The sequence below is a fragment of the Vulpes lagopus genome, chromosome 4 (assembly GCF_018345385.1).
Source record: "Vulpes lagopus strain Blue_001 chromosome 4, ASM1834538v1, whole genome shotgun sequence".
Taxonomy (NCBI): Eukaryota; Metazoa; Chordata; class Mammalia; order Carnivora; family Canidae; genus Vulpes; species Vulpes lagopus.
The window spans coordinates 36,571,210-36,599,115 of NC_054827.1; the positions used below are offsets into that span (position 1 = coordinate 36,571,210).

A 27,906-nucleotide genomic window follows, 5' to 3' on the forward strand; every position below is an offset into this window, starting at 1 on the left:
GGGGTGGGCAAATCAGGGTACAAGCCTAAATTCTAATTCCAATTCCACCATAATAGATTGCCCACATTAAATAATTTTCCTCAGGGCAGACCGGGTGGCTCAGCAGTTTAGCGCCGCCCTCAGCCCAGGGCACGATCCTGGAGACCTAGGATCAAGTCCCACATCAGGCTCCCTGCATGGAGCCTGCTTCTCCCTCTGCCTGTGTCTCTGCCTCTCTCTTTCTCTCCTCTCTGTATATTCTCATGAATAAATAAATAAAATCTTAAAAAAAATAATTTTCCTCAAAAATAAAAACATTTCTGCTTTTTCAGTTTAAAAATATATAAGCATAATTAGAAATATGATGAGACATTGGATGTTAGTGAAAAAAAGTCACTGCAACAATTACATTGAACACTATTTCAGGAGTTCTGAATTTTAAAGCAAACAATATTAAACAGGAATATAACACAAGTTTTAAATTTTAGATATATTGCTTTTATTCAAAAGAGTAACTGCTTGACAACCTAAGTCACAAAGTTTGGACCAAACCACCAGTCCACTGAAATAGCCCTGTGAGGTTTATATCTGCACAGCCACAGGGACCCTTATTGCTTTCAAATGCTGAGAATTATAGTAGCTGAAACCAGTGTTCTAATGAACAGAATAATTGTTTCTACCATCATGTTCCCCCATGATGCCTAAAGTTATCTTCTGTCCTCGGGTTGGACCATCTGTTTTTGTGAAAGTTACAATATTGCAGTTTACAAAAATCCAAATTGTTCCTTTGATTTATATGATCTAACTCTAAATCATAGAAGTATTACTATTTTAAAACACTGATTGACTCTACTTGCTTTAAATATTCTCAAATCCCTTTCACGTTTATTATCAGTAATCAGGAAAGATGAAATAAGCAGTCCTAAAATTCTGAGATGTCCACGTGTTCCCTTTTCAATTTAATAAGACTTCACATTATATAGTGTCTTTGTATGTTACAGAAGTTGGTACAATACACCTCTATCAGGAAAGTGTTAGAAGGAATTACAAATATTACAATAAACTTATAACTAGAAATGTGACATTTGAAGCAGAATACATGCAGAGAAAATTAAATCCTTTCCAAAAAAATGACATTGCTATAGCCCACATCAAATTTGTAATTGGTGACAAATCTGTTTCTAGTCTGGTAAATGGTGGCATACCCAAGTCCCAACTTGTTAGCTTTTCAACAGGTAATTGCAGCTGAAACATGTCACCACTCTGGACATTTGATTTGGAACTGTAGAATTAGGATTCATGAAGTCTTGATATATCATCTTTCTAGACCCTTCCTCTTAAATCACCTAAGTTAATGCTACTCCAGTGTGTTCTGAAAGGCTTCCCAAGGTTCCCAGTTTCTCTCCTGCTTCATCTCTTCATATAACCTTCACATCTATTTGAACCCATACTAAGGAGTTTACTAAGAGTCTAATACCTGTTTATGCAGTTATTTGTGCAAGGCTTCAGACCAAAATTTAATCTGTAACACATGGATTTCATCTATGAAAAGGAAGGCAATACTCTGCCTTCTTCACATGACTGTCCTAAGGATAAAATGTCAAGTATGCAAGAAATGCTTTAATTATAATGTATTACATTTATGCATTATTGTTTTCTCTATGACAAGCAATACCTTTGTCCTACACCCAAATTGGAAAATACTGTTACTGGTATTTCATTCAGCATCTCATTAATTGATGATTAACCAGATGAACTTGAGAGAATGTGATAGATTTGGGGGTTTTTCTCTCTCAATACATAAATAGGCTCACTAACATATGAATGGACAGTATGACCATCAGTGACTGCAAGGTGACAGAGCCAGCACTGACCCCTTGGCATTGATTGATTACCTTGCTGTCCAGTTCACAGATGAGCAGTGCCAGCTGAGGGAGTCAGGATTTCATAACCTTGTGGTTTTGATTCTTCTAAAACAGAAAACTGCAGATGAGAGCATTTGGTACTTATGCTGTAGCCATCAAAAAAGCAAGATAACTTTTTTATTGAATTGCCTCAGATAACACTTGCTCATTGTGTTAGACCTGAGGAATCTGGGCTATATGCTGCCATCTAGGGACAGTATTACAAAAGTTTTCTGATAAGAGAAAACCAAAATTGCCCATTCTGTTGGTATAGCTCACCAGTAATATCTCTTGTTAAATTTAAATAGTGTCCCTATACCCATCCCAAGGTCTTTGATGCTCATTGCCATGAAAAGCTACTTTCCTCAGAAATGCATCAAACTACTATGTGTTTGCAGTATCACAGAGGTTCCTGAAAAAAAATTTCCTTTACAAGTTACTTTGATAGATGATTTCTATAAAAGAACCAAATTCTTGGGCAGCCCCAGTGGCCCAGCGGTTTAGCACCACTTACAGCCCAGGGTGTGATCCTGGAGACCTGGGATTGGGTCCCAAGTCGGGCTCTCTGCATGGAGCCTGCTTCTGTCTCTGCCCCCCGCCCGTCTCTCACGAATAAATAAATAATATCTTAAAAAAAACAAAAAACAAAAAACAACCAAATTCTTGTTTAAATGTCACAACTGAGAAAAATCATGTGTGCTGACTACAGATAAATGTCTTGTGTCGTGTTAATTCTTCTTTTGATTAAGAAGTGTCTTATAAACCAAAATACAAAATCAAATTATAGGGGCAGCCCAGGTGGCTCAGTGATTTAGCGCCGACTTCGGTCCAGGGCCTGATCCTGGGGACCCGGGATGGAGTCCCACGTTGGGCTCCCTGCATGGAGCCTGCTTCTCCCTCTGCCTGTGTCTCTGCATCTCTATCTCTGTGTGTCTCATGAATAAATAAATTTTAAAAAAATCATATTATAAATTTCAAGTTTCTTCTTTAACTGTAGCTGATAGCAAAGAATTATATCAGAATGGAAAAGCACAACTGCTCCAAATGCATAAAACTTAGCTAGTACTAAAAGACACACTGACTTTCCCCCGATATTGTACAACATTTTATTGTAACAAAAATAATTAGATGCATCTCATAGCGATATATTATCATATAGATACACACTGAGAAGGATAAATTGGATAAACTGTAAAACAGTATCTTACTATTTTTCCAATTAATCTGAGTAATTTTTGGAAAAATAAAAAGGTACAAAATTATCCCTTTTTATATAATTCCATATTTTTCCAGAGACTTAAAGACAACACAGAATCAAGATATAGTTGTAAGTTATTATAATTCTAATCTTAATATTAGAACCTGTAATGTAAAAATTCCAGTCCTATCTTGTTAGGCATTTGCCAAATGAAATCAAATGTTTGTCATACAGTGGTTTTAAGCTTGTACAATAATATTCAAATGCTATATACTGCCATGGGCTCTTCAGATTTCACATATAGGCTGAAATATTTTAGTAAACTCACACTTTTTCACCTGTTTAGTCTTTGTGTTATCACTTCTCGATACATAATAGAGATGTAGATGAGCAACAAAAAGATGACAAAGAAATCATCTAGAAAGCCTAGAATTCCAAACAAGGCTTCAGGTACAAAATCTAGAGGTGATATGAGATAGAAAAAAGCTCCCATTAAACAAAGTATTATCCTGATGCGGAACATCCAGAAAAGGCCCCCGACTGAAAACATTTCCCTGAATGCATGCCTCAGTAAAGTAGGTAGATCCATAATTCTTTCCATAATCTGGTAGGGGGAAGAACAAAATATGATTTGTCATCTAATATGTCAGATATCAAAATAATATAATATTCTTACAATGTGCAAACTCAGTTAACATGAATTTAGGAGTTTCACATATTTTCTAGTTATATCTTTTATTTAAAAACAGATCTTTGATAACTAGGTTCTTATAAAGTAGATCTTACAGCAGATAACTGAAAAGCAACTAAAATGTCAACAAACTTAATTAAAATATAGGATATACTGAAGCAAAATTCAAGTCCTCTCTAATTTGAATTAGTAAAATCAACCAAATGAAGCACCTGTGTGTGTATATAGGATTAGAGCCTAAGGCTTGAGCTCAAGTCTCAGCTCTTAAAGTCAGACAGGTCTGGGTTTAAACTCAAAGTCAATCTCTTAGTAGTCAGGTGACCTTGGGGAAAGTTGTTTAAACAACTGAGATGATGCAACCAAGTATATGCCACTAGGGCTATTAAGAACTAAAAGAGATACTGTATACAAAGGATCTTTGTAAATTGCCAGACAATACAGAAGTAGTATACATTAAAGACACATTAACTTACATGGCTTTGACAGTCTAAGAATAGCAATGAAACTGATTCCTTCCTAGGATGTTTATTTGGTTTAGCTTGAGTTTAAGCAAATTACTAATTGCCACAAAAATTTTTGGAAAGTCAGACCCTACCTTTGTGAAAACGATTATGAAAAAAAGATAAAAGAAAAAAAACCTATTATGCTTCTGAAATATGCACAGAAACATCAATTTTTACATAAGTGAGCATAATTTTCACAGCCGAAATTTAACAAATTATATCAATTTTTGAAAATTGAAGCATTCAGAGAACTTGGAACCCTCACAAACTATTGGAAACAGTTTGGCAGTTTCTCTAAATGTTAAACATAGAGCTATCATAATATCCAGCAATTCCACAATGAGGCATATACTCAAGAGGAATGAAAACACAAATGTGAATGGAAGCATTATTCATAATAGATCAAAAGTGGAAACAATTCTAATGTCCATCAACTGATGAATGGATAAACAAAATGTGATATATTATTTGGCCATAAAAAGCAATGAAGTTCTGATATAAATTACAACACGATGAACCTTGAAAACACTATGCTAAGTGAAATAAACTAGAGACAAAAGGTCATATATTATATGATCCCATTTCAATGAAACGATGAAAATGTCCAGAATAGCCCAATCTATAGAGGCAGAAAGTAAATTAGTGGTTACCAAGGACTGGGGAGAGAGGACAGGAAAGGGGGGAATGGGAAAGGATGTCCAAGATTTAGGGATGATGAAAATACTGTAAAATTAGATTATGATGATGATTAGATTAGATTTACTCTGAATACACTAAACACCACTGAATTACATACTTTAAACAGGTTGAACTTTATGACAAGTAAAATATATCTAGATAAAGTTAACAAAAGAGTACTAATATCTACTTGTATGACCTTGAGCAAGTTAGTTTATCCTCTGTCTCCAAACTTTGCATTTGTTTTACATATGGTGCTGTGTAGTAAGTAACTACCATGATTTCTTAACTTCTTTCATGATCTCACTTCTCAGGGGCTGGTAATGCAGAGAAACTGACCAGAGGAAAAAAGTCACTTCCTGTGGTCATTCCACTGGGCACAGCTCAGCTCTTTTTAACAATCCGTATAATTACTATATATATTTTGTTTGCCTCACAAGTGCCAAATAAGTAGAGAGGGAAGTGAAGACAAAAATGGGAAGAACTGAGCAAGTAATAAGTAAATAAGTAAATTCCACCAGATAATCTGGTAAATCCTTTTGAAAACTTGGTCATAAAAAATCAAAATGGTCTTTTTAGAATCACTTCCTACATTAATTTTCTATTCTCTATAGGAGAAACATTTAAAACAAAACAGCTGCATAACTTTCACAAGTCTATGATAAATTATTTTAAATATTCTAGTGACCAGCCAGTATGTCTTTTGAATACTTTTCTGTCCCTTATCAGAGCTGTTTTCATATGATATCACTTATACAAACTCTGTAATAAGTAGACAAGAAGGATGATTAAGGTTATTAAGAAATGTTTGAAAAAAAATGTTTGTATATTAATCAAAATCTTACTCCAACTTTGGATGAGGGAAAATACCAAAGTCAAAGCTAACTGTCTCTATTACACTGTAATTTCATCACACACCAGACTTCTTACTCATCAAATATATGACACCTACCAAAAATTAATAATTGAGCAATGGTATGCTTCACACTTAAAAATAGGAATAAATATCTTAAAATGACTTTTTTTAAGTTCAGTGATAGGTCTTGAATTTGGGACATGTTGATTTTCAAAGAATCAGCCTATAGATGTCACTAGAGGATATGCAAAAAAATAACTGCTGGATGAAAAATAGCAGAAGAGGCCCCCAAATAACTATGCAGGACAACAATGATTGGATTAGGTTTTCTGTCTATTTAAACATCTAGATTTATCTGTTATCCACAACGTTTGAAATTGTATGCTCTTAAGTGTACATGACATCACAGTATAAGGAATACATGCAAAGAGGCACAAGATTACACAAGTATTTAATACTGAAGTACTTTGTGCTTGTTTTGGCAGCACATATAATAATACTGAAGCATTTTAATAGATTATATTCTTTGCTGAGAGTAGTAGTATCAATTTTTAAGGATAACTCATTACTTTATTCAACAAATATTAAGAACCTACTGGGGATCCCTGGGTGGTGCAGCGGTTTGGCGCCTGCCTTTGGCCCAGGGCGCGATCCTGGAGACCCGGGATCGAATCCCACATCGGGCTCCCGGTGCATGGAGCCTGCTTCTCCCTCTGCCTGTGTCTCTGCCTCTCTCTCTCTGTGACTATCATAAATAAATAAAAATTAAAAAAAAAAAAAAAAAAAAGAACCTACTGTATCCCAGGCACTGAAATTGCAATGAGAATAGAGCAGTGAGTATATAAAGATAATGCTTGCCCTCATGAAGCTTTTAGTCTACTGAGAGAAAGATAATGAACGAGATTTGAGTATGGTTTGTGACATGCTACAAAGGAACAGTGCAGAGGACAATGATAGTGAATACCTTAGTTGATCAGGAAAGCCTCCCTGAGGAAGGGTGATTTAAGAACAACCTAAAAGATGAGAAGTCAGCCATGAGAAAAGCAGAGGGACAAGTATGCCAAATAGAGGCGTCATGTGTGAAGGTAGTAAGATGGAAAGACTTGGAGTGTATTTTGAGAGTGAAAGGCAGCTGGTGGAGGTGAAGCATTTTGAGTGAGGCTCGGGAGAGAGCGACTAGGTCATGCAGAACCTTGTGAGCACAGGAAGGAGTTGGAACATTATTCCAAAACACTGGAAGTTTTAAAATACAAGAATATCATGGTTTTATTTATGTTTTCAAAATATTATTTGGGCTGCTGTGCAGAGAAAAAAGTCACAGTAACAAGGCCACTTGCAGTTTATCCTAAGCAAGAGATGATGGTGGCTTAGGCTAGTATGATTGCTATAAACACTGCCTATTTTTATGAGATAAAAATGACAGGATCTCCTAAAAAAAGAAATGATACAACTTGTTTCTAGATCAGGTGAGGGGAATGAGGGAAAGGAAGAAATCAAAACAGCTGAGTAAGACTGAGAAAAGAGTACACTGTTGAGGAGGGAAGCAATTCAATATTGTACATATGGCGTGTGAGACGCTGTGAAATATCCGAGTGGGGATGCAAGCCAAGTACCTGCATGTATGCTCTAGAGCTCAGAGGACTTTCCATATAAATATGTACTTAGCATATTCTTATTTTTGAAGTACATACTTAGTCATGCACACACTTCTAGAATTCTTTGTTAGATTTTAAGAAAACTGAATGAGCCAGTAAAATGTGAGTTTTTAACCTACCATATGCTTTTTTTGGGGGGGAGGTCAACCATAGAGTCAGTATGTTCTTTAAAAATCAAATGCTTTTGAGTAACTAAAATAACATATCAAAAAACCTCAACATCTAGATTTACTTAGGGAAACATTTCAAACAGAAGGCCAGGGTAAATAAAAAAGTAGAAAATACAATTGTAAAACTCTCCACAAGTTCTCAGTTTTAAGTTTTTCATTAGACAGTCCCTATTTTAGATTTGCACTGGAGTCAATAATTTTACATTTCCCTCTAATTTTTCTTTTTTGATATCTCTCTTATAAAGACTTCTATAATGCTTTTTTTTTTTTAATAGAGAACTATAGTCCTTGGGAAAGCTGTTACTCTGTAATTGACAACAATGACAAAGGTTAAAACTTTACCCAACACACATAAACTATGAGATTTTATAGTCAAAGAATATTTGGTCAATCTCACCTTACAAAACAGAAGTATCATTATACTCTAACTTTGCACCTGCTATAACATTACTTACAGATCTGGGCTGCCCTGAGAATCTCCGGTTATAATCATTAATATCTTGACGCAATGATACAACATCCTGAGATTGGTCATTTTCACCAAATACTGTTAGCAGTAAAGTTACCTGTGTATTACAAAAAAAAAAAAAAAAAAAAGTTATACCTTTCTGCATGATTTTTTTCCTTTTGTGTTATTATTCAATAAAATGAGAAAAGCTTCTAAACTTCTATTTCATTCATTTTTTTCACTCATTGCTTTGAATAAAGGCAACATGAGGAGGAAAGTAAGTTATCATTGCCTTACAATAAAATCCAAAGCAAAATGTAATTTGTATTCCCAAAAAATCAAATGGGCAAATTAACTAAACCCTGGTTCTAATATCTTCCAGTTCACTCTAGGAATAAAGTCAGTAGTTCTCTGTTTGGGCTAACAAATATTTGAGGAAGTAAGAATTATGAGAAAATATTCAGGAGCAAAGTGACATAAAAATACATGTTTAACATTGTGAGAGAAAAATTAGGGATTTCTTTTGTGATTAAAATCATTATTCTTCAACCTCACTGGTATTTGAAATATCTTCAAATGCTACCAAACATAATACAGCGATTAAGTTATTGCAGAGGCCCACTCTCAAACACCCATTCCTACTATAGTCAAAAAAGGTAATTATTGATACTGATATATAATGTAATACTTTTAACCTGGTTTCCTCCATGGTAGAGGTTAGGATAAACAAATATCCCAGGACCATACTGAGGTAATCTGAAGATGACAACATCTTGAAAAACAAGTACATTTTAATATTTAACTATGCCAGGACGTCTGGGTGGCTCAGTGGTTGAATGTCTGCCTTTGGCTCAGGTCGTGATCCTGAGGTCTTGGGATGGAGTCCCACATTGGGCTCCTTGCAGGGAGACTGCTTCTCCCTCTGCCTGTGTCTCTGCCTCTCTCTCATGAATAAATAAAATATATATATATAACCATGCCTATAGAAATGGTCACTGTACAGTAGGATAAAAATGGGAAGGAGCAGTGACAGATTTAGGCTTAAATCATCTAGCTGTTTTTATCCTTCTTCAGGTCAGCTGTAAAACCAGGACTTCCCACTACTCACATGCTTCCCAAACAGCCAAAGAAAGGAGTGATGAAGAGCAGTAGGTGGTAGGAAAGCAAGTACAGCCTCTCTTCACAAATTGGCTAATAAAAATGCATCCTTCGATAAATAATAATTGACCACTTACTGTGGGCCAGGCACTGTGCTAAGTGCTACATATACCCAAAAACTTATCCTCCCCAAGGATAGAAGGGGAGGCAGACCTGGTCAACAGCCTATTATAAGGCACTGTGGTGGGGGTTATAATGATGCTTGAGAATAAAGAGTTCTGGCTGGGGTGCCCAGAAAGCTGGAAACATATTATGGCCCTCGCAGTTCAGGTTAACACCACTGGTATGTTAGGGTATGCATTCAGAAAGAGAAATGGGGAGCATGTTACAGTCAGAAGCAGCAGCCTGTACACTATTTCCAGTAAAACAGAATGGGGAACAGGTACCTGCCACCTGTCTTGCTTCCAGGATGAATTCTTCTACAGTTAGGGAACCAAAAGCTATTATATAAAAACAATTTTTTCTCTACCTTTCTAGGCTCTAGCAATTTATGGGTGGTCAGAAGGGTATCACCTACTAATACATATATAACCTATGAAGAGCCGTGGAAAGAGCCAAGAAGAGGGGACATGTGGTGGAACTAATTCTTTAATGTGAGACCATTCTATAATATGGTCTGGTCTCGGTGTTGCTGGCAGATAGCTAAGGATTATGAGAGGTGGTATCCTGCAAATAAACTTCTCTGTTGACTGCCTTGTGTCACATAATCAAATCAGCCATAGAGGCAGTACAAACAAAAACAAAAAACACCACCTGCCATGTGATACAAAGTCAAATGTGAAAGAGGCAGAATTTGGGAAACATAGAAGCACGCAGGAAAGAATGAAGATAAAGCCCCGAACTTCCCTCTCTACACCAAAAAATAAAGCAGTGATGAGGATAAGTAGATAGCCAGAACAAAGGCTGAAAGAGTATGTGTGTCTGTGTGTGTTTAACAATTCATGCTATATGGTTTTATTCCTATAAAGTCCCAAAAATCAGACAAAACTAAATAATTTTAGAGGTGTATGCTAATCAAGGAAATGCTTATCATAAAAGTCAAACACTAGTTTGCCTCTAGGAGAGGAAGGAGGGGGTGGAGATTTGATCCTTAGGAGGCTTCTGGGGGCTGTTAGGCCAGTTTCTATTTCTTCACCCGAGTGATGATTACTGAGTATTGCTTTGTGATGATTTAATAAGCTGTACTCATTTGTTTTGTGTGATTTTCTGTATGTCTGTTATAGTTTACAAAGAATTCTGGAAAAACTGGCTTCTACCATTTTGATTCGTTTTTTGGTCTCTGTGGGTTTATGGCTTTTTACAAAACGTCCTGTTCTTTTAGTGGGCTTGCAAAAGGCAGCAAAAGTAAATATATGTGTTCAATTTAACTTCTTTACTTGAAAGCTCTCTGTTTTAGGACTTCGCTTTGCACAATGGAATACTTCCTAAGGAGCTACTGTCTTTTTACATGTTCATAACTCATTATTAGAAAGGCAGGTATTTTTATTTTAAATGAAAAATTAAGTATACAGGAAATTATGAAAAAAGTATACAACTGACAGAATGTTCTATTTCACTATATTTACTAATTAAAAAACTAAAAATTTCATTTTCTCAAATTTAACAGTATTTGTTTTTCTGGTTTATCAGAGAAATTGAGAAAAGGTGGCACATATCATCTGTGCTGACATTTCAGTCTTCAATATAGATTTATAAAAACTTACTGTTTCCCTCCTGAAGTACCTTCTATACTAACTATAAAGATCTGTTCTGGATCATATAATATGTAAAAATGTCTCCCAAAGAGACATTTTAAAAAATTATTATTCATCATATAAAGCTATTTAGACCCTCACTGGAGAAGGGCAGATTAAAGTAAATTGAGTAGCCCTGAGTGGCTCAGTCAGTTAAGTTTCTGCTTTAGCTCAGGTCATGATCCCAGTGTCTTGGGATTTAGCCCAGATTCAGGAGCCTGCTTCTCTCTCCACCTGTCTGCCACTCCCCCTGCCTGTGTGCTAGCTTGCTCTCTACTGTCAAATAAATAAATAAATTCTTTTTTTTTTTTTTTTTAAAGTAAGTTGGAAGGGAAGAACTTTTTTTTTTTTTCCAAAAGAAGTATATGTAGGGGAAATACTTGTTTAAGCCTGATTAGCTGGTTTGATTATTCCTTTGCTAGTATCACAATGAAGTCTGACTAGAATTTTGAGAAGGATTCATTTACCAGGTGTTTTTTTTTTACTACAATTGAGGGATTTAGAAGAAAATTTCCTCTTCTTGGTGTCTTTCAGACATTTTAAAAAATAATGGAGTAACACTATAGAAGCTTTGGATAAATAGAACTTCCTTACGACCCAACAACTGGTGCTTACCCAAAGAAGACAAAAATACTAATTCAAAGGGATACATGCACCCTAATGTTTAGCAGCATTATCTACCATAGCCAAATTATGGAAACAGCCATAGTGCCCATCGACTGCTGAACGGATAAAGAAGTGGTATATATACAATAGAGTATTACTGAGACATAAAAAAGAATGAAATCTTGCCATTTGCAACTTTGCAACAACATGGAAGGAGCTAGAATATTATGTTGAGTGAAATCTGTCAGTTGGAGAAAGACAAATACCATATGATTTCACTCACATGTGGAATTTAAGAAACAAAATGAAAATGGGAGAGAGGCAAGGAAAGAAACAGACTCTTTTAACTAAAGAGAGCTGATGGTTACCAGAGGGGACGTTAGGTGAGAGGATAGGTGAGATAGATGATGAGGATTAAGGACCATACTTATGATGAGCACAGTGTATGGTATGGAAGTGTTGTTCACTATATTGTACATTTGAAACCTATATTACACTAGATGTTAACTGGAATTTAAATAAAACTTTAAGGGATGCCTGGCTAGCTCCGTGGTTGAACATCTGCCTTTGGCTCAGGGTGTGATCCTAGGGTCCTGAGGTCAAGTCCTACATCAGGCTCCCTTCAGGGAGTCTGCTTCTCCCTCTGCCTCTGACTCTCTGTGTCTCTCATAAATAAATACAATCTTTAAAAAAAAAAAAAAACTTAAAAAATCAAAACAATTCAAAAATTAGATACAGAAATTTTAAAAATTTACAAGGAACTAGCATAAATTGATGCTTTCTGGATACAAACATTACCGTTTGTCTACAGATTGGACAACTGATTGCCCCAAGCCATGAACCATACCGCCAGTATGCAATAATGCAGGTACCTAATGAGGAGGAAAAAAAAAAATTAATACTGATATTTTAAACTTTAAAGCCCATGAATCTTCAGAAAGTTTCATATATTTGAAATATTTTCATAGTATCATCTTATTTTAAAATATTTTTTATTTCATCCAACCAACTCTTCAGGCAAATTCAAATCTAGTAACAATTCTCAGCCTGAGAAATATTTTTATTTAAACTACTAGCTAAGATACAGACAATTTATACAACTCAAAGCAAGATGCATTAACTGCTCCAATGCTGAAAAATACTGCATTTCCTATGTAAAATAAATAATCATTGTAAATACGACAACCAACAAATCACAATATTAATTTTCTGTTCCAAACTTGGTATATATGTTACAAAAACACAACTTCTATTTTTTTAAGAATTTAGAAAGCCAAATTACAATGGTGTCAATTGTACCTGTTCACTCAAAAGTTCAATGTATTTTGATATATATTAACTTATTTAATCCTACATCTCTTTCCTACAAATTAGAGTACAGGTGTCCTTGCTTTGCAAATTATGTAATGGTTACTGCACAGAAAAACCACAGTTCAGCAAATCAAACACTCCATCCAGTTCACACACATCTGCTATATTATCAAAGTTTTCCCTTTCCTTCAACTTCCCTCTTCTATAAAAAGAGAGCCCCTTAAATAAGATGGTGGGTGGGAGAGATGACCAATGACTTTAATCTGGGTCATAATCTAAGTTTTTTGCAAAATGGGAATGACACTTTATAAGGTTGCTAAAGAATTAAGTAAAAACAGTGTGGGTCACAAATCCAATTTAAGATGAAGTCTGTTGCTGCCATTATTCTTGGCTCACTGTAAAGTAACAGAACTGTAGTTCCATATACAGGAACCAAGCTAAGATGCTGTTGATATAGTACCAACACGTAAATTACTATTCAAAGAAACACATTTATGTTTATTGAGAAGTTCAATGACTAGATTTTAAATCTCTGAACCAAGAGACAGTAAATAAAAGTATCTAACAAGCACAGCAGGCTATCAGAAGCAATCTACCCAATTACCTCAGACCCAGAAACCAAGAATACAATACAGCCATCTTTCAATTGACTGGGTTATCCACTCTATGAATTACCTAAGCCTGGGTTGGCAAATGGAGTTCATCTAGCTTGGCAAATCTCATTGATTCTTAACACCTGCCTGAAGTTCTGTATTAGAGGATGACTGAGGTCATCTCCAGACTCAGAAAAAATGTCCGATTAGGAATATCTACCAGAGGTTTTAGGGAGGGGAGGATATCTGCTTTCTCTGGTGGCCAAATAATTTCTCTATCTGATCTTTCATAATTTTGCTGCTCATTAGCATTCCCAACAGACAAAAATAGATACTGAATTAAGTGTTTTATAACTTGTTAGCTAACTTAGGGAAGAGGATGAAATTAATGGATGATGCAATAATGGGACTGATCAGTAATTACTAAATGAGCACAGGTATAGAAGACCCTGCACTGCATGATATGGATTTCAAAGTATTTATGTCATCCTGCAAAGCATAAATAGCAGCGCTATATACTTAGTAATTCTATATAACCTCAAATAACAGATACAAATGGGAGAAAGAAAGTTAAAGGATCATTTTGAGCTGGTGCAGGGTAAAAAGGAGGTAAGAGAGCTAAAGGGAAGGTCTTGGGTAGGGTCTTAAGAGAAACTTCCTGCCTTAGGAAGGATGAATAATAAATGAAACTACCAAAAAGTAATAAACAATGAAGGATTCGGCAATCCCTCATGGTATTCATATACTTAAATTATCATTCAAAGAAACACATTACTGTTTACTGAGAAGTTGAACAACTAGTGTTTTTTCATCTTTGAGCTCACAGACACTAAATCAAAGTGGCTAACAAGTAGACCAGGGTATCAGAAGCCATCTATCCCATTCATGTAATACAAAACTGACAGGGATCCCTGGGTGGCTCAGTGGTTTAGCACCTGCCTTCGGCCCAGGACATGATCCTGGAGTCTCGGGATTGAGTCCCACATCGGGCTCCCTGCATGGAGCCTGCTTCTCCTTCTGCCTGTGTCTCTGCCTCTCTCTCTCTGTCTCTCATGAATAAAGTCTTTAAAAAAAAAAATACAAAATGTGACAAAATTAGGAATCCAGCCCATGTACCCATATGGGTCTTGGTCTAAATAGTCACTTCTCCCAAATATAGCATTGTTTGCTTACCACAAAAAAGATGTCCACAGTTTGTTTCAACGGGGAAAGAGGCTTGATGTAAACAGATTGGACAGTACATGTCAGTGTAGAACTGCTGCCGAGCAGCAGCAGGGGCATCCTGATGAGAGAACATGCATTCGAGATTATACAATGCACATGGGTCTTCAGAGTTATCTCGAGGAATAAAATTATACTTAAGAACACAGTTGATAGTGCATAGTCCTTATCACATTTTAGATGTGCAGTAGTTTAAAGTTTTGTAAGTCTGATAAAGTTATGAGCTGTGTTATTGTTTTATTTAGGCTGCAGGGTCTCTACTTTCCTTCCTGAACACACCAAGGACAAAAACCAACATTAACTCCAGAGTTTCTCTTTTATGCTGTTAGAATGAGTTATTCTAAGAAGTACAAGCCTAAAGCAAAAGCTAAAGAAATGTCAAACTGTTTCCCTAGTTTTTAATCATTTTTAACATCTTTTTCATTCCCACGTTCCATACGAGTGTTGCAGGTATGCTGTACCTCACAAGGGACCAGAATTAAACTTTCAAAGAAGAATACTGGTCATTTTGGAAGAAGGAAAATTTAATACACTGGTAACCTGGGCTTAATCTTTCACAAATTCAGATTAGTAAAATTTAACGTTCCTCAGTTACATCACTTGTGATTTTAATAGGAAATGTGAAAATATAATCACCTCTACAAGAAGCATGCAGATATCAAAGAGCCCACTGGAATGTAAATGATATGAGGATAAGAACTTTATCTATAGGACTCATGGTAGTGACCTAGGAACTAGAAAAGTTTCTAACACTAGTATATAATGTGTATCTTTTAAAATACTATAAAAACCTATCTTTATATTTTTTTTCAGCTGGTAGAAATTTTATTTTTTTTTAATTTTTTAAACCTATCTTTATAGTACCCAGCACACCTCTTGTAAAGTAGCCAGCATTAAAAACATCAAATTATCAAAAAAAATTATAAAATTGGCTAAATATGAACTGTTAATTGTAAACTGAATCAAAGATTTTTGTCACCTAAAACTAATAAACATAACAAAAACTCCTCTTTCTTAAATCAGTCCCAAAACACTAGAATATTCTATAAGCCATGAACACACATTGATGTTAGTCTTTTATATCATTTTTAATGGTGCAAAGAAAAACAAAGCATTTAATGTCCCCTCTCTACCTTTTGTCTTCATCATTGTTTTTTGGAAGTAAACTAAATCAAAACAGAAACAATAAAAAACAATTACCAGTGCTGTCCAACAGAACTTTATGCAGTAATGTAAATCTTTATCTGTGGATATTGAGTACTTAAAAGGTGAGCAGTGTAACTAAAAAGTACTGAATTTTAAATTGTACTTAATTTTAGTTAACTTAAAATTAAATAGCTACATTTGGGTAGTGGCTACCATATAGGACAGCACAGAAAGGGCTAAGTCACTAGCTTTATTCTAACTACAGCTAAATATTATGCCTGAGGAAGGTATGAGGGAGGTGAATTGGACAGTGGTGCAAAGGAATCTGGAAGATGCAACTCAGTGTAGGACTTCTGTATAGCCAGATCCATTCATGTCATTCCAGTGTGAATTAAAGTAAATGTTAGTGTTCTAATATGTTAGATGGGAATGAGAATTGTTGCCTTACTGATCATGTTTGCAGACCGAATAAAACAGTTGTATGTGAAAGCCCTCTGTAAATTATAAAACACTATCCCACCATGAATTATTAATAACAATATCTCTGGAACAGAGTATACTGCTAACATGATTAAATTATTTTTACATCAGTGAATTTAAGTTTTATGAAGGCAGGAATTCTTGTTTGTTTAGCTCACAACTGAATCCTCAATGCCTAGAACAGTGTTTGGCATATAGTAGATGTTTAATAACTATATGGTGAGTGGATAAATTGTAAAGGACTCTTTTTTGAAGAGATATATTTGTGAGGAATTAAAATTTGGTGGGTGGGAAATCCATTTTTAATTTTAATTTTTTAATATTAGCTTTCTTGGCATGAAGGTGTACAATATTCTATATATTCCAGCTTCATGAACTATACTACATTTCCAGGTCTTAGAGAGTCCATCTGGTTTATAACCATAGAAGAGAAAGAAAAGTCTTCTTTGCCTAGCTAGTTTTGCTAACCTTGACCAATGAAGAAAAAGAAGAGTGGGGAGGGGGGAGCCATCATTGTAGTCATTTTTTTGTAGGTCTTTGGGGAATAGGTAGGACTTCGGGGAAAAAAAGTTTTTCCACCACATTACAGTAAAGCCAATTAGAGAGTGATTATATCCTCACAAATAAATAACAGGAAAACTACTGTTCTTAAAAAAGGAAAAAGGAAAGGAAAGGAAAGGAAAGGAAAGGAAAGGAAAGGAAAGGAAAGGAAAGGATAGGATAAAAGAAAAAAGAAAAAAGAAAAAAGAAAAAAGAAAAAGCATGCACATGGAAACATCTGAGTAGTTAAAACTAGTCATTTGCCTAATCTGAAGAAAACATCCAATCAATAGAATAATTTAAATTAACAAAGCAGGAAAGCACTCCATGTTTCCAAAAAGTAATGTATTATTTCATCACAATTGCATATGCAAGAGGAATGGTGACATTACTCCTCATACAAATATACACAGTTACATAACAACAGTACCTGCTCTGTTTGCAGTTGCTCCCGAAGTACCCTTACTAGCTCTTGGTTTTCTGGGTGAATGTTCTGATGTGCATTTCTGTTGAATAAAATATAATGAATTTTGAATATAAAACACGATCAGATGAATCACTCATTTTTTTTTTAGATTTTAGTTTTTTAGGTAATGTTTAAAGATCATGGGTATAGGCTGATTTCAGGTTCAACTGGCAAATGATGAAATTCAGAGGCCTAGTACCTTGTAGATTTGATGTAACCACAGGCTTACAAATCATATGAAGAACAATTAATACATTTATTTATTCTGTGAAGTTCCTTCAAAATAAGCAACTATATAATTATATACTTAAACACTTTTCCATATCTAATTAGATCTTTCCACCTATGAGGTAGAAAAACAGAAAATAAAACTAAATCATATAGAAAAGCCCAAACCTAACATACCACTAATATCTTAACATTAACAATTAAAAGGGAAACTCAAGGGCAAGAATTTAGTGGCTGATATAAAAGGAAGGTATAAGAGATGAGGGTATTGGAAATTACAAGTGGTGGTTAGGTTGACAGGGTGAGGATGAAGATTTCCATCTGATTCACAGCTTAATTCCATTTGGCAGTAACAGTTTCTTCTAAACTTAGACATTTTTAACAGCAATATTTTAGATCCACAAAATCTCAACATTACTCTATGTAAGAGCCTTTATTCTCTGGATGAGCTAATACTCAACAGTGATAAAACCTCTAAATCAGGAGCGCCTGGGTGGCTCAGTCAGTTGGGCGTTTAACTCTTGATTTCAGCTCCAGTCATGATCTCAGGGTCTTGTTATTAAGTCCTATGTCAGGCTTTGCTCAGTGGGGAGTCAGCTTGGGATTCTCTCACTCCCTCTGCCCTTCTCCACCCACCTCAAATGAATGGATAAATCCTTTAAAAAAAAAAAAAAAAAAGAAAGAAAGAAAGAAAGAAAGAAAAAAACCCCCTCTAAATCAATATCCTAACAGGACAGGGAAAAATGTTAAAAATACATCTTATAATTATTCAATTTTTAGTAAAAAATTCAGATTTTAGGAAAAAAGATGCAAAACATGACCATTAGTTTTGAGAGAACATTAAAAAAAAGTTAACTAATCAGAAACTAAACATAAACATAATAAAACTATTGAACTCTGTTTAAATACCTTAAAGTTTGGTAGATTATTTTAAATATTACCTTTTGTGACTAAATAAACCATCTCTAACAGAAAGCTACTCTCTGGTGAAAACAATCTATCAAGGCACAGCACATGAACCATCTCATCTCATTTAAATGCCAGTATATACCTAACTAAACAACATTTCTCTAGGACACTTGAAAACCATTCCTTTCTCTTTGGAAAAAGATAGTTACTACTTTTCAGAGTATAGATATAAACCATGTAACTGGAAGGTCTTTTTTTTCTTGTTGTTTCTTTCCATAAAAAAGAAGATAAAAGAGTGTAAAATTTGGTTGTAGAAGGCTAGGAAAGTCAATGTATAGCCAGACGGATGCCTGGGTGGCTCAGCAGTAAAGTGTCTGCCTTTGGCTCGGGGTGTGATCCCAGAGTCCCGGGATCAAGTCCCACAGGGGGCTCCCTGCATGGAGCCTGCCTCTCTCTGTGTCTCTCGTGAATAAATAAAATCTTAAAAAAAAAAAAAAAAAAAAAAGTATAGCCAGAGAACAAGAACAAACAGCCTGGGATGCTGAACATGTAGAGAACCAAAAATCTAGAAAATATTAGGGTAATTAAGACAGATTTAAAGAACTAGATTAGACAATCTTTAAAATGTGATTATCGGGATCCCTGGGTGGCGCAGCGGTTTGGCGCTTGCCTTTGGCCCAGGGCGCGATCCTGGAGACCCGGAATCGAATCCCACATCAGGTTCCTGGTGCATGGAGCCTGCTTCTCCCTCTGCCTGTGTCTCTGCCTCTCTCTCTTTCTCTCTGTATGACTATCATAAATAAATAAAATTTAAAAAAAATTAAAAAAAATAAAAATAAAATGTGATTATCTTGGGGCGCGTGAGTGGCTCAGTTGGTTAAGTGATGACTCTAGGTTTCGGCTCAGATCATGATCTCGTAGTTATGGGATTAAACTCCATATCAGGCTCTGCGTTCAGTGGGGAGTCTGCTTGAAGTCTTCTCTCCCCCCACCCCCCACTCCTGCTCCCTCTAAAATAAATAAATAAATCTTAAAGTGATCATCTTAGCTGTGAGAAAATGACATTAAATAGGTCTAAATAAAGATGGCAAGGGAAAGACTGGCTCTAATATAAAAACAAAGTACATCATCTACCAATGATTTATGATCTTTTGTCATTCTTTGAAAAAAGAGACCAAAATTATCCAGTGAATCTCAATCTCAGCATCATGAGTTCAAGCCCCACATTAGGTGTGGAGCTTACTTTAAAAAAAAATATACCCAAAATAGAAAAATGTAAAATATGACATCATGTACATAAAACATGTATGAGAAGGAGCAAAGATATACTGCTTTTAGGATGTATTTGAACTTAAGCAACCTCTAACTTAATATGGACTGCTATATATACATAGGATGTTATATATGAATCTCATGGTAAACACAAACCAAAAGCCTATAATAGGTACACAAAACATAAAGAGAAAGGAATTCAAGCAAACACACACACAAAAAAAATCATCAAAGCCCTACGTTTGAAGGGCTCTTGGTCAAGAGGGAAGTAAAAGAAAGAAAAAACAACAAAAACAACTAGAGAACCACTGATAAAATGGCAGTACCTACAGACCTATCAATAATTACTTTTTATTTATATTATTTTTTCATCATAGTAAGTGTACTTACTCTTTAATCCCCATCACCTATTTCATCCATCCCCTAAACAACCTCTCTTTTGGTAACCATCAGTTTGTTCTCTATAGTCAAGACTTATGCTAGGGCAGCCCGGGTGGCTCAGCGGTTTAGTGCTGCCTTCAGCCCAGGGCATGATCTCCGAGACCCCGGATCGGGTCCCACGTCGGGCTCCCTGCCTGGAGCCTGCTTCTCCCTCTGCCTGTGTCTCTGCGCCTCTCTCTCTCTCTCTGTGTGTGTGTCTCTCATGAATAAGTAAAATCTTAAAAAAAAAAAAAAAAAAAAAGAGAGGAAGATTAAACTGCTCTTTAAAAAAAAATTTTTCCTTAGAGACTTATGCTATCCCTAACCCCTCCCCAACTTGAAAGTATATAATCTGTCATCTGTCACAACCCTCGAGCAGCTCTTTCTGCCCACAATCCTGTCCCCATGCCTTAATAAAACCATCTTTTTGAGGGCATCTGGGTGGCTCAGTGGGTTAAGTGTCTGCCTTCAGCTCAGGTCATGATCCCAGGGTCCTAGGATTAAGCCCCACATAGGGCTCCCTTGTCTCTCCCTTTCCCCCTCACCCTGCTTGTGCTCACTTGCTCTATCAAATAAGTAATAAAATCTTAACAAAAACAAAAGCATCTTTTTTTTCCCACTGATGACATCTCAAGAATTCTTTCTTGGCCATTAGCTCCAAACGCCAACATTTCCACATCACAATCACTGAGATCTATTACTCACTTTTCTAAATGAAGTACTGAAAATTATTAGAAGCAGTCAGAAAGCAGTGGCCTTTGCAACTATACATTATTTCAATATTTGGCCTTTAGTCTCACCTGAAAAGTGCATATACCAGGGTAGCAATCAAAGCGAAACTGACCACAACTGCCACAAGTACTTGGTCACTTACTCCTTCTATGACTGAATCATCATCCAATTTCAAACTTTGAACTTCACCTTGATATTTGGCCATTCCAAGTCTAAAAGATAAAGAAACAGACAAAAGTTACAAATGACACAGTGAAAATGAATATACTAATCAAAACAACAAAAATATAACTCACTTCTAATGTATTTAATTTTTTAAAGCACTCATTTAAGGAAATTGCATTAAGTACAACTCCAGTGGGAATTCTCCCATTGAGTTCTTTAAAATTTGCCAGACACATTATTTGGAGGAGTACAAAATTCTTTAAGATTTTATTTATTTATTCATAAGAGACACAGAGAGGCAGAGACAGGAAGAGGGAGAAGCAGGCTCCCTGCGGGGAGCCAATGAGGGACTCCTCCCCCCCACCAAGAGCGAGCCAAAGGCAGAGGCTCAACCGATGAGTCATCTACTTACATTTTTTAAAAACAAATTTTTAGGGATCCCTGGGTGGCGCAGCAGTTTGGCGCCTGCCTTTGGCCCAGGGCGCGATCCCAGAGACTCGGGATCGAGTCCCACGTCGGGCTCACGGTGCATGGAGCCTGCTTCTCCCTCTGCCTGTGTCTCTGTCTCTGTCTCTCTCTCTCTGTGACTATCATAAATAAATAAAAGAAAAAAATTATTAAAAAAAAAACAAATTTTAAAAAAATACCCTTTATTCTTCAAGCTCTGTTCCCCTTTAATCTTAAGGAAAAAAAGATATTCCTCACGGCCAGCCGCTCTTCTCATTCTTAAATAGCAAATCAGTTCTCCAGGTAAATCAGATCTCTCTTCACCCTCACAGCACTGCCTGTGTCCTAGAATGTACCAATTTCGGATTGGGAAGGTAATATATTCTCTTCTTCTGTAAACGTTCCTGTGTTATCTAGCATAGTGCCCTGCACACAGTAGGGCCTAATAAATGTATATTTAAACACAAGTGACTTACCTTACTTAAAATGTTAGTAATTTGAAAAGTAAAAGATATCAGGCTATAAGACATTTATGTCTATACTATGATTAGTTGAATTAGTGAAAATTCTACTTGAAAAACTATTAGCCTCACCTGGGACTAAGCTCAGCATATGGTTCAGAATTCTTTGAACTGCCTGGAATATGGAATCACTCTGAGGCTGCATTTCCTTATGAAGAGAAAGGGGAGGATATCAAACTCTCCTTCCCATACACTAAGCTTGAGAAAAATGGTAATACCCAATTTCTATAGGTATGAAGGGAAATAACCCAAACTATATCAGAGTCCAAGAATCACAGATAATTTATATTTTTCACATTGCAAAACAAAAAAATTTAGTCTCATAAGACACCTAAAGGAAAATAAAGGAAATAAACATATATGACTATTAATAATTAAAATAAAATTCTGTATATATATATATATATATATATATAAATCAATATATAACTTCTGGCACTAAAAAGTTTTATTCATTAACCTAGCAAGTCTCTGTTAAGAGGAAACTTTGTGAAAGTCTAACACCTATGAAAAGAATCCAAATTGGTTGCTAATAAGGAAATTACCTTATGGAAGAAACCAAAGCAAACAGATCAAAGGCAGTTTCCATCAGCTTTACACATAGTAATTGCCTAATATATCAGGAACTTTCTAATGATAGGTTTCAAATAACCATCATGAGGGCCACACACCAGGAAACTCAGAGAGCAGCTCTAACTTCATTATTTTCATTCAAAAGAATAGTCAAATGAACTGCCAACTGAAACTGAACAAACAGCCCCAAGTACTCTAGGGGTGAGCCATGTAATAAATTTAGGCATTTATTTTACCAGGTTTCCTCTTTTTATTTTTTAAGATTTTATTTTTAAGTAATCTCTAAGCCCAACATGGGGCTCGAACCCACAACCCTGAGACCAAGAGTTTAAGGCTCCAATTACTAAGCCAGCCAGACGCCTCAGCAGGTTTCTCTTTTAAAATTAGAGATGCTTTGTACAGCTGTGTCAAGAATCCTAGGGGCAGGGAGAATTACTTGCAGCTTCACAAAGGTAACCAAATGTTATCCCCTTGTGTCAAGATTTCCAGTCTTTTAACTACTGATTTAATTACTTCACAGAGTTTTAAGGTTTTTCCCTAGGGTATAAATTTACTACTAAAGGAGAGCAGAATTTGTCACCCCAAAATATGATTTTGTCTTGTGAGTTACGTTATTTTTAAAAAAAAAGACAGCAAAGAAAGGAAAAGTTCTGAAAACCAAGGAGAAGTTATGCTTTTGTAAAAGACATTTACAAGGGAAATCCCCATTTGTAAGGGGATCTGTATATACACCAGCACTAAATCCCTAGAAACTGTTATGAATGGAGGAGGCACAGACTTAGAACAACTTTACCCTTGTTTACTGTGCTTTTCCTGGTAAGCTCCCATAACCCTGTTCCTCCACCCCCAATGTCTTTCGTTTGTCTTTAGCTGAAAGTGGTATTTAATGTGATGGCTTGGGCCCTTTGGGGGTTACTCAGTTTTCCGGAGTACCTTGCAAGTACATGGGAAATAAACAAATTATTAAGCTTCAGGGCACCTGGCTGGCTCAGTCAGTGGAACGTGTGACTCTTGATCTTGAGGGTTAGGAGTTTGATCCCCATGTTGGGTGTAGAGATTACTTAAAAATAAAATCTTTAAAAAAATTTTTTTAAGCTTCTGTTTTTTTTCCTGCTAAGGTCTTCTATTACTAGTGAGTCTCAGCCAGGAACATAATAGGGTAGAGGGATATTCCCTTCCCCCCTCCTTTGTATTTTTTTTTTTAATGGGTTACATTTGTTTCTGTGCTCTGCCAAGCGTAATCAATGGTAATGTGATTAAATTCCACTGTACAAATCATACGTTTTTTCCATTCTGCTGTATATTTAACTTCTTTGCAAATAAGCTACTGCTTATGATACTGCTTCAAGCACATTTCCAAGAGCTCAGAGATCCAGGATACTTTAAGTACTGCAGAGCCATATAATGTTTTTTGCATCATTTTATAGCAGAGGTTCCCAATTTATTGAAACGCAGAGGTGTTTTTTTTTTTTTTTTTCCAGAGTTACTTATTATTTCCACAAACGCTGGTATCCCCAAAGAAAGTAGGCTGAGAGAGGGGAGTTGGGGAAATTGCTGCTAAGTTTCTGGAGACAAGGGAGATCCCAGCTAAACCCTGAGCTCTCCCATGAAGAACTACTAAGAGCTGACCTTGTGAGGAGCTTCCAATAGATCAACTTCCACTAGTAGTTTTTCTTATAATCAGAGTTTTAAAATGGAACTGAGGAGTTAATAGCTCAAAAATGAGGTATTGTATCATCATTCTCAGTTTAATAAGATGATCTAAGATTATAGAGAATGAATTAAAAAATTGTTTCTACTTGAGGACATAACATAATAGCTCAGTCTTGAAAAAGTCTTTTTGATCTTCAGTTCTCCAACTTTTGCTTTATATAGTCAGGTTTTGTCTAGACCAGAACTGTGCTGCTGGTTTTGCTCACTGGCACAGGCTCGGAACTGAAGCCTAAGCACTGCTGCTTGGAAACTAACAGCCCAGATTTTAGATCCAGTTCAACTACAACTGTATCTTCATTTTATTAATCTCTAAGGATCTTTCATTTTCTGCAGAATGTAAAAACTGGGCTTGAGGATTTCTTAAGTTCCTTCCCCCATTTCAAATATGAAAATAAGAGTTACCAGTACTTCATTTTTACTATTTGAGATTCACAGAAACAAAACACCATAGATCTTGGAAACTGGTATAATTGATAGAAGCCTAAAGAGGAACTGGTTTCTAGCTTCGGTTTTGCTATTGATTAACTAGCTAAGTATAATTGAAGAGTAGCTTAATAGATCAGAGAAGCATAGGCTTTGGAGTCAGACAACTGTGTACTTATGTAAAGTTTGCATCTCAGCTTCCTCATATGCTAAAATATATAAAATTAATTTTAACTATATCAAATGCCCACTTTTAAGCAATCTCTATGCCCAACATGGGCTTGAACTCACAATACTGAAATCAAGAGTTATAGCCAGGTGCCTGGTTGCCTACTGCACCAGCCAGGTATCCCTCAAATGCTCACTTTTTTGACCAAAATAAAATAAAAATAAATTTTAAAAAAGCTGTTTTATGGGGTTTATAACAAGATAATAAAGGTAAAGAATTTAGTATATTGCTTGGCACATCATATAGGTGCTCAGTAAATGGAAACTATAATATTTTGATTACTATTTTTTAATAGAATTTATTTTTTAAACCAACTGAGCCAGCCAATCACCCTTGATACTATTATTAACAATTGTCAAGAAACATTATAAAACTTAACCATGCCTTCTCCATAGCTGCACTATGTTGCATCTCAAATTCTGTTTAACCAAAGCTCTAAGTATGCATTCCTTGGGAAGACAGCATAAACTTGGGAACGCTGCCACACAGGACACTATTATGTTTATTTAAATCTGGTAAACAGCTATAAAAATAAATAAGTCTGATAATCAGCTATTGATGAAAACTAGTCCCCAACTAACTAGAGTAAGAAGACAGCTAAGACAAGCTGCACTCACCTCTCTCTTAGTCTTTTCCAAAACTTTCAGAAAAAAAAATTAAGAATAAGGGAAAGGTAGGAAATTCCGTAACTTCCAAAGGAGAAACTCAGTGTTTTTTAACCCAAGTTCATGTAGAAACACGACCATCACATGACTTCTGCAATTACTCACATTCAAGAAGTTTTTAATATAATTTCCTTCATTGAGAGCAACTGGAGCCACAAATGAAATCTCAAGTACACTGCAGTATCATATATACATGTACTGCGGGTGAGCAGTCAAGACTGAAAATGGAAGCTTAGGTCATGTGTGTCAAAGCCTTGAAAACCTGAACAGCTGGAGTGAAGGTGTTCACAACACCACAGTCCCTCCAGAACAGGCTAGCATCTTGTTCTTGACTTCCAAAGACATGTTGCAGGTGAGTCAGGTTTAAGCCAATGTAACATATACTTACTGACTTTACGTGCCTAACAAGGGTAATGGTCATTAACATGCTAGGGATTCTGTGGAAACAACCTAATGTGGAATGTAGGAACTCTGGTTTGACCGAGACCCAGACGCACCAACAGAGGAAACAAGAGCAGGTGAGACATACTTATTTCTAAAGATTTCTCTTCCCTTGGTGTAGGGAAGATTTTTTTTTTTTTTTTAAGACCACTGAGAAGACTTCAGGTCAGTTTTTTACATTTACAGAATGATAAATTCATCACACGTGAAATGTTAATTGGTACTTTGTAAAGCATCATTAAAATCTCACTCCAGGGACACCTGGGTGGCGGTTGAGCGTCTGACTTTGGCTCAGGAAATGATCCTGGAGACGGAGAGGAGTCCCACATCCGGCTCCCAGCATGGAGCCTGCCTCTCTTTGTGTCTCTCGTGAATAAATAAGTAAAATCTTAAAAAAACCAAACAACTCACTTCAGTTCTGAATGCTCAATGACAAAACCTACTCCTGATGGGAAAAGAGGGGCTCCAGGAACTCGCAAACCAAAGTAAAGATGTGCTCTAGAAGTTGTTTGCTGCCCTCCAAATAAGTTTGGCATTATCCGGTAAAGTTAATGCATTCCCCGTAACTCAACGATTCTCCTAGGACTCCAAGGCATATATCCTAAGGAAGCCCCCTACACCTTTGCACTAGTTCCGGATGTTTTTAGTAGCCTCAGCGGAACAACAAAAGTCCATGAACAGAATGGATACCCTATTATACAATGAAATACTAGACAGCAATGAAAATTACCTACAGATATACACAAATTTACCATTAATTTAAAGCCACGCAATACACTGATCCCACTCATAAAAGTACAAAAACAAAGTACTATATTGTTTAGGCATGCATACACAAGCAGGAAAATGAGCATCCTCGAAGTCAGCCTAGGGAGGGAATCGTTCTCAGGACGCAAAGTAGGTGTGGGTTTGACTCCTGAGCTATGGACAGTGTCCTTCTGTTTTTACCTGGGTGTTAGTTACTATCTTCTCTAAGCACGTACGTTGTATGTACTTTTCTGCATGTTTTATCGCCTACAAATACACGGGGACCTCGCGCAAACCCACGCCTCTGGAAAGGTGGGCGCTGGCGGGCCACCCTGCAAACCCCGAGAAGGCCATCGCCGGGTCTGCACCAGGACACAGGCCCGAGGGCCGCCGAGGTCCTCGCGCACCAACACCTGGCGCACCCCCGCCCTGCCCGAGCAGCCCAAGTTTCCGGGGAGTCGAGGCTCCCCGCGACCCCGGGAGGATCGGCCGTCCGTCCTCCCCAGGCAAGCACCGAGCGAGCACCGAGCGAGCGAGCCGTCGGCCAACCGCGTCCGCCCCGCCCCTGCCCCCGGGACTCCGGGCTCAGCGCGGGGGTTCCCGGAGGAAGGCGGCGCCCCCCGCCCCGAAGCCCGGAGGCGGCCCCGCGGCAGCCCGCCCACGCCAGAGCCCCGCCGGCAGCTCCCGCGGGCCCGGATCCGGGTGGGCGTGGCCGGCCGCGACCCGGCGGCCGCGGAGGGGGAGGGGAGGGGGAGGGGAGGGGGAGGGGAGGGGAGGGGGAGGGGAGGGGGCGCGTACCTCTCCAGCGCAGAGGATACCTCGCCAGTCCCCGGTGACAGAGAACAGAGGTTATTTCCGGGCACGGCCCCCGCCACCCCTCCCGGGCAGCCACTAGCCGTCCCTTTTTTAATTTGGAGTGCGGACACAGGCGCACGCGCACTGCCGCGCTTCCGCGAGGCTGCGGGCGGACGGCGGAGGGGGACCCGCCGCCGCCTCAGCCGCCGCCAGGGCCCGGCGCGTGCGCGCGGGGACACGCAGGGGGCCGGCGTCGGGGCGCGCGCGGGGCGGGAGGCGGGCCGGCCGGG

General features: G+C 37.3%; 1 protein-coding gene across 4 annotated transcripts; it reads right to left on the minus strand.

Moving 5' to 3' along the window:
- Positions 1 to 461: 461 nt before the first annotated feature.
- Positions 462 to 27,852, minus strand: RNF170 (ring finger protein 170). 4 transcript variants are annotated; one of them, XM_041753397.1, is made up of 8 exons: positions 27,620 to 27,851; positions 22,103 to 22,178; positions 20,966 to 21,109; positions 17,301 to 17,376; positions 14,657 to 14,765; positions 12,378 to 12,451; positions 8,090 to 8,200; positions 462 to 3,685 (listed from the first exon to the last, which is right to left on the minus strand). In XM_041753397.1, exons 3-8 carry the CDS (start codon positions 21,100 to 21,102, stop codon positions 3,416 to 3,418), a joined length of 777 nt encoding a protein of 258 aa, XP_041609331.1. In that variant the 5' UTR covers positions 21,103 to 21,109; positions 22,103 to 22,178; positions 27,620 to 27,851; the 3' UTR covers positions 462 to 3,415. The 4 variants fall into 4 exon arrangements, with proteins under 4 accessions (XP_041609331.1, XP_041609333.1, XP_041609330.1 ...); XM_041753399.1 differs by lacking the exon at positions 22,103 to 22,178 and having other exon boundaries at positions 21,040 to 21,109; positions 27,620 to 27,852; XM_041753396.1 differs by lacking the exon at positions 22,103 to 22,178 and having other exon boundaries at positions 27,620 to 27,849.
- Positions 27,853 to 27,906: the final 54 nt, after the last annotated feature.